The sequence below is a fragment of the Mixophyes fleayi genome, chromosome 3 (assembly GCF_038048845.1).
Source record: "Mixophyes fleayi isolate aMixFle1 chromosome 3, aMixFle1.hap1, whole genome shotgun sequence".
NCBI lineage: Eukaryota > Metazoa > Chordata > Amphibia > Anura > Limnodynastidae > Mixophyes > Mixophyes fleayi.
The window spans coordinates 71250794-71263706 of record NC_134404.1 but is presented as its reverse complement, the minus strand read 5'-3'; the positions used below and the strand labels follow the sequence as shown (position 1 = coordinate 71263706).

Sequence of the window (12913 nt, the reverse complement as noted above, 5' to 3'; positions counted from 1 at the left end):
TACAGGGTTTGCCAGCATGATACATTTAACAAAAGTTAACTAGTTAAGTATCAAACTCCACTCACCCAACACAACCCCATGGTAGCAGTTTCATTCAGATGGAATCAGAGAAACGGATTTATTGGGAGTTTAAAAATACTCTTTTTTTCATTTTCTGCTTGAAACTTCTTATTACATTGGTCATAGTCTGCCAGACATGGGGGAATATTTACTAACCTGCGGATTTGAAATAGTGGAGATGTTGCCTACAGCAATCAATCAGATTCTAGCTGTCATTTATTTAGTACATTCTACTAAATGACAGTTAGAAACTGATTGTTTGCTATAGGCAACATCTCCACTTTTTCAAACCTGCAGTTTAGTAAATATACCCCATGGTCTTTTCCGCTCAAGTGCAACTAGAAGGTGCAAAATGTGTCCCATTAAAAGTATAGGTAGAAGGCTCAAGTACTTTTACATGGAGAAAAGGGCTAGGTGCCCTGTAAATGTTTTGGCCATTGGTTTATCCAATTTAAAAAATCTCATCCTACAAAATAAAATGTCATTTTGTATGTTGGTCCAAGTTGGTCATTTTGGACGTTGGTACAAATACCGGCGCACTTGAAAACTCTGATGTCAGTATTTTCGTCAGCAAACCAATGTGTTTTCCCACATAAATTGGTGCATTTACTGAAAAGTAGACTCATGGAGCCCCGAACAGAATCAGTACTACAATGTCGCACTTTTGCACAATTTTGTAAAATTACAGTGTGTAGCATTTGTGTAAGAGCTCACTCTCTTTAGCACATCAGAACATATCATAAAGAAGGAGACCATTTATAGATCTTTGCACACCAATTTATGGCATATGTTTACTTTAGCAAAATATTGGCCAACAAAGTTATTTTAACATTACTGTAATGAAGCAAGTACAAAAAATCTATGTAGTGAATTAAAGGACAAAACCTTTTACCATGTATCCCCTCTCACAGACCTTAAATAAGCATTATGAATGTATACAGTATTCATGTTAGAACTCACCTGACCTCCACAAGGTCATTGGGCTTGTAGCTTGGGTGTAGAAAGAACCAGACCTTTTTTACAAAGTGATTAATGCTTGGTTCCTTTCTAGAGCCCCGCACATAAACCATCCACTTGTGAGTAGATTGATCATTCTCTTCTCTTTTGTCTGGGGGAATGTACCTAAAAGAAAGTTTAGAATAGTATTTACATACCTACGTTTTACCATAAAGTAATTGTTACTATAATATACACATATATATATATATATATATATATATATATATATATATATATATATATATATATATATATATATATATACACACACACATATATATATATATATATATATATATATATACATATATATACACATATACACATACACAAGTCAAATATACACACACGCTATATTTTGATTTGCTTAGACATTTTCAGATTTCAGTGTATGCCTACTGTCCTCATTGCACACAAATTGATCAAATACATAATGGCAATATTCCTTATTAGCATTATGTACAACACCTTATTGGATGAAAAAAAGTTAAAAGAGTTAAAGTGCAAGCTTTTGAAACTAGCTAGCTTTTTTTGACAGTTAACATACTTTGCTAATGCCTATTTGTATTAACAGGTCTGAACATTCACACAAAATAAAGCTTCAGCCAATGACATCATTAAATACTAATGGTTGTTCTAATAAAACCATATTCCTTTGTTCTGTCCGATGAAATTGATTGTAATCCAATGTTGATTGTCAAAACAAAAAATAATTAGGGTCCCACACACTGTACGATGCCAGGACAATGTTCTAGAAAAGTTAAAAGTAAATGACTGAATAAATCTGTCTGGCAACCTAAATCATCACAGTTAACCATAGAAAAGTAATCATTAGGTATCATATTCAATAATTGTTTTTACCAATAGCTGGAATACTGTAAGCCTTTGTTGCCTCTGGAGCATAAGAAAGTGTCTGAGATATGGAAACTGTAAACCAAGAGGCTTTGTTTCAAAGACACAGCATTAGCACCCAAACAGCACACTAAATTCAATGATAATAGTAAACATACTTTGAGACGTTTCCAACCACAATAGTTTTCTTCACAAAACGCCGGGATGTGTCTTCAGATCTCATAAACCCTGAAGTTTTCTTATCTACGTTTTCAGTTGTTAAAGAATCCTATAAAAACAAAATGTTTATTTCACCAGTTTGCAATTTATAGACAGATTGTCCCTTTATTTTATTTGCACTTTAGAATAAAAGAATTTACAGTTTTTATTTAGCCGCACTGAAAAGCTATTTTCAGATTAGGAACCATTCTCTAGATAAAAAAAAGACCTGGAAAGATAATGTAATATAGTAATCCAGCAATAAAATCTTACAGTGTAAGCAAACAAACTGTTAAAGGTTTAGAATGCACGCTACAGGTTGCCATAGAAACAGCAAGCAGTATTTCAGATAGGGAAAAGATAGTACGAGATGATCCTCGTGTATAGGTGTGTTGTGGCTCCAATCATACTAATGCAATTCATTAAGATAATTTAAAACATGTCACACAAGGACAGGGTTTATTAATCATATACTGAAGACATACAGGATACTGGAGTATAAAAGTGGCTTCTTGCCTTTAGCAAAACACACCTACAAAATAACAGTTGTACAAAGTTCCAGGACTTTAGCAAACTAGAAAAAAAGAAAAAACTGATTTTATCAAGGACCAAGCCCCATGATTTGGCACGAAGGGAGTTGTATCGGGCAATCACACAAAGGCTGCCGTTCAGAACTGCACACCAAGAAAGAACAAATTGGAGGAAGGGATTCACTCTCAGAAGGCAATATGTTGTTTAACTACAAGTCTTCTAAGTATCTAATAAGAGCTTACATAGTTATTTAGGCTGTAAAAAAAACAAAAAAAAACACAAGGGATGATCACACCCTTGTACCTCAAGAGGGCAACAATGAGCTCCATGAACACCAGTGAGGCAGTTGACAGACCAAAGAAAAGTGCCCAAAGCTGAAAGCGATGAGACCAAACCACTAGTCTTAAGAAGACATTGGATTTAGGAAAGTATTCTTGACATCCATGGATACCAGGAACTCGTCCCATTCCATGCTTTTGATGACAGATCTCAACAATTTCATCTTGAGGTTTTCCATCCGAACATAGGCACTCAATGGTTTTTAGATTTAAAATGGCCCAAAATGACCCACTTGACTTTGAGACCAAGAGGTTTGAATAAAACCCCATTCTTTTCTGTTCTACTGTAACTGGAATTTTTAATGGCTGTGGACAGTAAGTGGTGAATAGTGTCTTGCAAGGCCTGACACTTCTTTGGCTCTGTAGGAAAACGGATTATGAGAAATATTTAGGAGATAGATTAAATATCCCTGATCTACAAAGCCCTTTACACAGGAATCTAAAGTAGAATTGAATCACTGATCCTGGTACAGAAGCATATGGGCTCTCATAACAGTCATGACCTGGCGCTTAGTTTCTCCATCATGCAGACTGTTTTTCGGTAAGCTTAGTCGCTGGTTTCTTTGCAGACCAAGCCTGTTTTCCTCTGAAGTGCCTTCCACAAGGAGCAGAAAACTGGCATCTTTAGCCTGACATTTTCTCTTGCTGGGAGCACGGAAGGAATGAAAAGGAGGATCAGATGTTTTAGGAAAACTCATTGGTATAATGAAACACCTCCCTCACATTGCATAGCTAATAATCTTGTCCAATTCTGTGGCTAGTTGTCCGCTGGGCAATTTAGCGCAACACTTTTGACTAGTATGAACGGTCACTGAAGAAGTTCTTTGGTTTTAGGCCTGCACTTACTTCCTTTTCATACATGAAGTAGAAAAAAAAAAAAAAAGAAGAATAGAAACACACAGGGTACATAGTATAAAGAAAGTGAACCTGTATAACAGACACAGACCAGTTCCCTGCACGTAGAACATGAAGGAGCAGGAGCTGCTGCTAGTTCTTTGTCTTCTGGCTGGGATACAGCACTCACCAAGAAGGAGGTGCCAGGATGCAGGGAACTGTACCACGCCCAAGGGTCCAGCAAATACCAGACACTGTCCCAGGAAGGACAGCGCCATAATTACTGGTCCATGGTTAGTGTGGAGTCTCCTTCGGTAGGATGCCCCCATATGAATCTGCATATGGAGTAGGCTCCCGTGGACACCGTTTAAGTATCACTCCCACCAAACACTCGCCCCATCGTTATCGGGAAGAAAACAAGAAGATTTTTGTACTTATGTTAAATCTCTTTCTCCAATTTCATCTGCGAGACACTGCTACCATGGGGTTGTATGAGGGCGCATGGAGTTAGCACTTAAATAGTTAACAACCAAGTTTGCTGCCAACTCCTCCCCTCTGCACCCCCACAGACCTCAGTAATACTAAAGTCCCAAGAAAAGGGCTCAACACCACAACTAACCGTAGAACAGGAAAAGGAAGAAAATGCAGTGTCCCCTAGATGGAAACAGAGAAAGAAATTTAATGTAAGTACAAAAATCTTCTCTTCTCCTTCATCCACTTTGGGGCACACTGCTACCATGGGAACCTTCTAAAGTAGCCCTTAAGGGTGGAAATGCTCTGGTCTACCAATCCGTAAAGCACTGCAACCGAAAGCTCGAGAACATCAATGGGCCAAAGCACCTCACTATCTGTCCAAAGACCCTGGAGACGAAGCTGGAGGACAACAGCTCCCCAGCCCTTCAGACTGGCATCTGTGGTCACCAGAATCCAAGACCACAGGACAAGAGATCGGCCCATCATCGGAAGCTCTTGAGAGGTTGACGACTTTCCCTGGAGAGTCTGATTTGTTGGGTCTCTAGATGAAAAAAAAAAAAAGGGGGGGGGACCCGACCATTGTCTTAGTAGATTCTACTGGAACGTACGAGAGTGGATACAACTCTATGGGAGGGTTTCAATACCATCAACCCTAGAATACCCATGCCCAAACACATGGAAGGACAAGGGTGACTCAGGATTAACCGTACAGAGAGTTGTAGGGATCTGTAGAGAAGTTTCTGGAGGTAGATCTTCTGAAAAGTGGTGTCCATTATTAATGCTAGAAACATCATCCTCTGTGAGGGCATCAACTGGGATCTGGAATAATTCATTATCCAACTATGTTGCTGCAGTACTCGAATAGACAGTGTCAGATGCTGATAGAGAAAAGGATCCCATAAAGATTTGAGGAGAAAATAGTCTAACTGCGGAATAATGTTAATTCCCAAGGCACGTAAACATGCTGCCATTACTACCATGATCTTTGTGACTCTGGGATGTGGAAAGCCAAAGGGGAAGGCCCTAAATTGATAATTGGAGCTTCCTATTGTAAAAACAAAGGACTGATCCCATCCGAAACTTGTCTACTCGTAGATGTTGGTTTAGCCCATGGAGGTTTAGTATTGATGGAAACGAACCGTACTGTTTGGGCACCAAGAACAGGTTTGAATAAAACCCCCGGTGTCTCTGCCACTCTGGACATGATGCCGAAGATCCAACTATCTCAGGTGGACGCCGCCTGTTATGCGGATTATTATTAATTATTTATTTATTTTTGAGATCTTGAGACTTGGACGTCTTTTGGAGTAAGCATCTCTACAAGTTTGCGACTGTCCTCCTGTTGCAAGGAGTCTACCTCTATTGGCGGGCTGAACTTTATAGCCCGTGTTCACAAGAAAGGATTTCCAAAAAGACCAAAAACATGGAGTTCGTGGTCTAGGGACATTCACCGGCAGAAAAGTACTTTTACCTCTGGTTGCTTGGCTAATCAAACTGTCCAGTTCTGGACCAAACAGAGAAAAAGTTTCAGTTAAGTGCGTATACATAGCATTATGAGTTTCTATAAATACAGATACATATCTCCTAACTCTACAGGGATAAACCGAGAGTTGTACTCCCCAACACAATCTTGTGTTAATACAGTGGTTCCCAAACTGTGCGCTTAGGCTCCCTGTGGTGCCTTGGTGATCTCACAGGGGTGCCTTGGCCAGGGTCAGTGGTAAGCAAGGCGGGGGACTACTTGGTAATTATTGTGGCTTAGGGGTGCCTTGAAAAAAATTTGGAGACCCTAAGGGTGCCCTGAACTGAAAAAGGTTTGGAATCCACTGTGTTAATATATATATATATATATATATATATAACAGTATAATCCTCATAATAGAAGGCTGTCAGTTAGACACAGTATACTGCTGATCAGTGGCAGTGTCTGTGAGGTAAAACTGCTCAGGAGTTTCTTCAACGGTCTACTGTCCAGTTACGTGAATTGGCTTCAAAAAACATACCAATTTGTTAAGTGGGAGCAGTCCTATATGAAAATGACATGCTCCTCAGTTCGTAACCACTATATGTTATTATTTAAAAAGAAACAGACAGGCCTTAAACAATCACACCGCAGAGATAATAAATAGTATAATCTTGTTTTGACCCTGGCTATTGCCTCAAAACAGTATGGAAATGAATGTCTGGATAATAAAAATGAATGTCTCATAATAATTTGACTGAACACTCATGTAAAATACTGTCTCCATTAACTTTGGAGCCTTCTATAATAAAACTCTAAGGGGCATATTCAATTGTCCGCGTTACTCGGAAAAGTAATGTGGCTTGTGCACTATTTCCGTTATTACGATAATAGTGAGCGTAATTTCGGTACCTTTAACGCCGGCTTTCAGCTCGCAGCTCTGGGAGCTGCGAGCTGAAACCCGGCTTACAATTACCGTAATAGCGGTAATAGTTTTAACACACGGACAATTGAATTTGCCCCTAAACTGCAGGTAGATATATATACACAGTCTTCTCTATATTACCACAAGGAACCTCATTAACTAGTTATTCCCCAGTGGGGTACTTAGATGCTGAAGACAGTTTCACACTGTGCACAAACAGCCCCCTGGTCTTTTTGCCGCACAGGTAATCAGACAGAGCATTTTGAACAGCTTTAAAATTCTGCACAAGAATTTTTGTTCTCATCAGAAATTATATTTTTTATTTTTTTTTTAATTAAAAGAAATACAGATTAGGCAACTTTCAGACAGAAAAATACATTAAAATAATTACTAGTTATGACTGGCTAATAGCCTCAAGACAGTAATATAAATATCTGTGGTAATAATAATGTAAAAGTGGAAGATATTGTGAAAATTCACCTAAGTGCAGATAGAATCTAGTTATAACCCCAAATGCCCTTTGTAAGCACATACATACACATATAAGCATACATCATAATATTTATATATATATATATATATATATATATATATATATATATATATATATATATATATATATATATATACACACACACACACACACACACACATAAACATGTAACTGCTGACTTATATCAAAAACAACTTCCCCACTGGGGTACTTCGTTGCAATTGTTTCTTCAAGGAAGGGAAGCCGGCAGCAGATGGATTCTCCATTATTTCAGTCAGGTGTCCATCTGAGGTAAGCCCTAGTTGGTTAAACCATCTTTCAACATAAAGGAGATCTGCTGTACTAAAATTAGCTGCCCTTCACTCTACTTTCTCCAGTCCCAGGGCTTATTTTTGTAACTTGATGCTAAATACGGACTGCATATTCAACAGGAGACCTCACCAGAAGTTTATAAATGCAAAATTATAATTCTGTTTTTCAGTCTATGGCCCTATTAAACTATTATCCTACTTGCTCTAGATATCAAAGATTGAGATGTAGTATACTTACTAGTCTATTACGAATTTGTATACCTGGATCTTTAAGCATCACAGACCTACTTCATCATCATCATTTATTTATATAGCGCCACTGATTCCACAGCGCTGTACAGAGAACTCACTCACATTAGTCCCTGCCCTATTGGGGCTTACAGTCTAAATTCCCTAACACACACACAAACACACACAGACAGACTAGGGTCAATTTGTTGGCAGCCAATTAACCTACCAGTATGTTTTTGGAGTGTGGGAGGAAACTGAAGCACCCAGAGGAAACCCACGCAAAAACGGGGAGAACATACAAACTAAACACAGATAAGGCCATGGTCGGATATTGAACTCATGACCTCAGTGCTGTAAGGCAGAAGTGCTAACCACTTAGCCACCGTGCTGCCCTACTTCATAATGTTCCAGATAGCGTGTAACCTAACATTTATACACACACAAATGTCATCAGCAAACTTTCTGCCCAATCTCCTAGTTTGTCTAGGTACACTTGTAATTATAACTTACAACCCTGGGATACAACACTTACATCATTAGTGCAGACCAATCATAACTACTTAGGTTAAAGTAAAGTATTTAATAGCATACCTTCCCAAGTCTTTCATCTGTCCCGGAGGTCCCTTTGTGCACTGTTTTGGCAGTAACTTGGCTGTCTTTGTCTAATAATTCATTGTGAGCACAGACAGACTCAGTTTCTGAATTATTGACAGATGGGGTGTCTGATCTGTGATTTGCAGGAGATGAAGCTCGGGAAGGAGATTCCAAAAACTTCTTTATAGATGGATGGTTTAGAGTTGTAGGATCACAAGCAGACGTTCCCTACACAAACAAGACACAATTATATGACTCATACTAATCATTAGCAACAAAGCAAAAAAAAAAAAGAGCGAAAACATGACAACATGACAGATCATGGAGGAACCCTTAATACTGTAGATGGCAAGAAGACGGGGGGGTAGCTAATTTACAATGAATCACATTGAATGTCTCATCCTCATGTATGATGCAGGCAACTAGGTCAAAACATAAATGTAAAAAAATAACTGCACTAGTGTTTCAACTAGGAAATGTGAGATACTAGTTTAAAGTAACTTAGTTCTGTAACGGTAGTATTATTCCCCTTGTTAGCACAATATTGGAATGGGATGAAATACATAAATAAAGACATTTACCTCCTGGCCTTTGCTGAACCCTGCAGAGGCATAGTAATTGGCCACAATGTATGCTCGAAGTTTATCCATCATACGTCTAGCTTCATTCAAGCGCTGTGTTAAAAAAGATGGTTAAGAACACTGAAATAAGGGTAAGCCAGAAAAACACTGGATGACGCACAGCACGACCGCAGGGCATGATATAACAACCTGCCACACCTCCCAAATGCCAGCCCAATTACTTTCATTTGCAGGGCATGCCCAAGGAATGTCCAGGCAACCATAATCCCCATTCTCTTGCTGCACAGGAGCCACCCCGCTCACGACTCCATGTAATTCATTCTTCTTCTAACCTCTCACATAAACAGCATGTGGAGGAGGGGATGCTGCACACCATGTTCCTCCTCTGCATCAGATTGGATGTGAGCAGCATGCTCCTCCCCCTAGTCAGATTCCCAGGGGCTGCTACATGCAGGCAGTTTACCGCGGCTCCTCTGTTCTTCTCACAGCCTCAGTCAATACAAAAACCTGGGCCAGCAGGGAGGGACTGTTCAGCAGGAGAACCAATCAAAAGCAGCAATGAAGAAATTGCAGCTTGTGATTGGTCCTTCCGATTACACCACGTTCCACCGCTATTTCAAAGTGACAAACAGAATTGATTTTCTGATTCTGTACAGTCAAGACTTTTGAGAATGACATAAGTATTGGTTTTCACACAGTTTGGTGCTTCAGTGTTTTTAGACCTTTTTGTCAGATGTTGCTATGGTATACTGAAGTAAAATTACAAGCATTTCATAAGTGTCAAAGGCTTTTATTGACAATTACATTAAGTTTAAGCAGAGAGTCAATATTTGCAGTGTTGACCCTTCTTTTTGAAGACCTCTGTAATTCACCCTGGCATGATGTCAATCAACTTCTGGGCCATATACTGACTAATGAACGCCCATTCTTGCCTAATCAATGCTTGAAGTTTGCCACAATTTGTGGGTTTTTGTTTGTTCACCCATCTCTTGAGGATTGACCACAAGTTCTCATTGAGCTTAAAGTCAGGGAAGTTTCCTGGCCATGGACCCAAAATTTCGATGTTTCAATCTCCAAACCACATAGTTATCACTTTAGCGTTATGGCAAGGTGCTCCATCATGCTGGAAAAGGCATTGTTCATCACCAAACTGTTCTTGGATGGTTGGGAGAAGTTGCTCTTGGAGGATGTTTTGGTACCATTCTTTATTCATGGCTGTGTTATTAGGCAAAATTGTGAGTGAGCCCACTCCCTTGGTTGAGAAACAACCCCAACACATGAATGGTCTCAGGATGCTTTACTGTTGGCATGACACAGGACTGATGGTAGCGCTCACCTTTCCTTCTCCGGACAAGCGTTTTTCCAGTTGCCCCAAACAATCTGAAAGGGAATTCATCAGAGAAAATGACTTTACCTCAGCAGTCCAATCCCTGTACCATTTGCAGGATATCAGTCTGTCCCTGATGTTTTTCCTGGAGAGAAGTGACTCTTTGCTGGCCTTCTTGACACCAGGCCATCCTCCAAAAGTCTTCAGCTCACTGTGAGTGAAAATGCACTCACACCTGCCTGCAGCTATTCCTGAGCAAGCTCTGCACTGGTGGTGCCCCGATCAACTTTAGGAGACGGTTGTGGCGCTTGCTGGATGTTCTTGGGTGCCCTGAAGCCTTCTTCACAACTATTGAACCTCTCTCCTTGAAGTTCTTGATGATCCGATAAATGGTTGATTAGGTGCAATCTTACTAGCAGCAATATCCTTGCCTGTGAAACCCTATTTGTGCAAAGCAATGATGACTGCACATGTCTCTTTGCAGCTAACCATGGTTAACAGAGGAAGAACAGTGATTTCAAGCACCAGCCTCCTTTTAAAGCTTCCAGTCTGTAATTCTAACTTAATCAGCATGACAGAGTGATCTCCAGCCTTGTCCTCATCAACACTCTCACCTGTGTTAACGAGAGAATCACTAACCTGATGTCAGCTGTTCCTTTTGTTTCAGGGCTGAAATGCAGTGGAAATTTTGTTTTTGGGATAAAGTTCATTGTCATGGTAAAGAGGGACTTTGAAATTAATTGCAATTCATTTGATCACTCTTCATGACATTCTGGAGTATATACAAATTGTGAGGAAGCAGACTTTGTGAAAAAAAATATTTGTGTCATTCTCAAAACTTTTGGCCATGACTGTATAACATGCAGCGGTTTATCCCAGGGCTCTGGCTAGAGGAAGGAGCACATTAGTACAATTTTACCATGGAAAAGTATTACATTTAAATGAAGAGTAATGTAAAGACCCAGAAGGCTATAACATACCTGATCTATAATTTCAATTTCATGTTCTTTGTTCTTCAACTCAAGAGCAAACTGGTCCTTAACTATGGATTCTATCTTTGAAATTGCGGCATCACGAGCTAGATTAGCAGGTACAGGAAAAACAATTGTCTTTGTTTACGGTGTACAAACATTCATATGCCTTTAGATTTTTTCTCTTTTTTGTATATGCCAGAATGTCTTTAATAGATACAGTTGTTGCAAGTAATATTGCTATAATAAATCCAAAAAACAGTAATTCACATTAGTAACTTTGGCCAATAAAAAAAAAAGACTGAATATAGGTGATCTAGAACATGCAATCTGTGGCTGTGACTTTGTCAATACAAATTAATTGCAGTAATGTACAAGAACTCATTAATATGTACACCCAGCAATTCACTGAGGTAAAATTAATGTAACAGTTTAGGTAACTTGCTGAAAACATGAAGTGTTGAAAGTACCTGAGGTCTCAATTGCCTTATGACGCTTATTCTGATGCACAACTGATATGTCTTCATAATCTGGGTCCTTATCTTCAATCGTTCTTTTTATTCCAGACATGTTCATGCAGGGATAATTAACTAAAGAATATAATAAAACATAATTAATACACAAACATAATGCAATAATAACATACTAAACAGAATATGTGCATTTTCATAATATTTATATTAGCTTCAACTGTACTGTATGTTTATAGTACAAGTATTAGTCAAAAACTAAATAAGGCACTCTAATACAATACACCATTAATTACGCTTTGTTTGTTGATAACGAGTTAAATAGCAACCAACACCAACTTGAAATGTTTTCTATGACGCTGATCTGCGTGTCCCTCAAAGGGTTAATCAATTACAATCTGCAGCTCACCCGGCATATAGCGTGGAAGGGCCCACGCGTGGAGAGATCACGTGACTGATAATCTAAGCCTGTATGGGTTCAGCCTTAGCTTTGTGTTTACATCTAGCCCCTGCGATGATTGCCTATCTACTCGATCCCCACAAGGCCCGTACCACGTGTGTAAGAGAAATATTGGGATGTAACCAGAAGAGCCGAGACTCGGGAATTATACGTCATTCGTCACGAAATTTCTGGTAGCCATATTGGTATCTGGCAGATGACAGACAGTGCCCACAAGGGTTGATTTGTGGTATAACTCTTGATTTATATTCCAAATAACGTGCTATGCTTAACGACACCACTACTGGTGCAAACTTAATAGTCTGTTCTCTTGGTATCTTTCAAGCTTTAGGTTTTAAGATAAACTTTTAATACGCTGGTATTAAATAATTATACTTTAAAGGTAAAGAAACTACAGTTTCAGTTTTGTCTTATATATTGCTTATATAGTTAATGTTGCAGCAGCTGCAGTTGTTGCAAAACATAATAAGTAACAGATGTGACCTGAAATGTACACCTGAATGATTACAATTCTGAGAGTTCCATACATGGGGCCACATGCAGAGTCGGATGTAAATCTGCGCAGTAGCCAAGGATCCATCTCAGTCTGCCCCCTTATGCCTCTACACGCTTAGGGGCATACTCAATTAGCTTTCCAGTTCGGAATCCTGCGCATTATTGCCGTTAATACGGTACCGCATTAACGCGGATTTTCGTCCGCAACCCTATGGGCTGCGAACTAAAATCCACATTATTGCGGTACCGTGGATTGACTACGCGGCCCGTTCCGGCACGATCCCGCGGACCGGAAAGCTAAATGAAT

General features: G+C 39.3%; 1 protein-coding gene across 4 annotated transcripts in view; it reads right to left on the bottom strand.

Annotated features, from left to right (window-relative positions):
- Positions 1 to 12209, bottom strand: part of YEATS2 (YEATS domain containing 2) — a 75846-nt gene extending 63637 nt beyond the window's left edge. For 3 of the 4 annotated variants that reach the window (XM_075201707.1, XM_075201708.1, XM_075201710.1), the window contains exons 1-7: positions 12061 to 12209; positions 11652 to 11771; positions 11191 to 11288; positions 8884 to 8976; positions 8300 to 8530; positions 2070 to 2179; positions 1021 to 1182 (exon numbers count right to left, since the gene is read on the bottom strand). In XM_075201707.1, the coding sequence (XP_075057808.1) occupies positions 1021 to 1182; positions 2070 to 2179; positions 8300 to 8530; positions 8884 to 8976; positions 11191 to 11288; positions 11652 to 11771; positions 12061 to 12067 (821 nt within the window). In that variant the 5' untranslated portion in view covers positions 12068 to 12209. Of the gene's footprint in view, positions 1 to 1020; positions 1183 to 2069; positions 2180 to 8299; positions 8531 to 8883; positions 8977 to 11190; positions 11289 to 11651; positions 11772 to 11990 lie in introns of all 4 variants that reach the window. The other variant, XM_075201709.1, reaches the window with a different exon arrangement.
- Between the last annotated feature and the right edge of the window lie 704 nt (positions 12210 to 12913).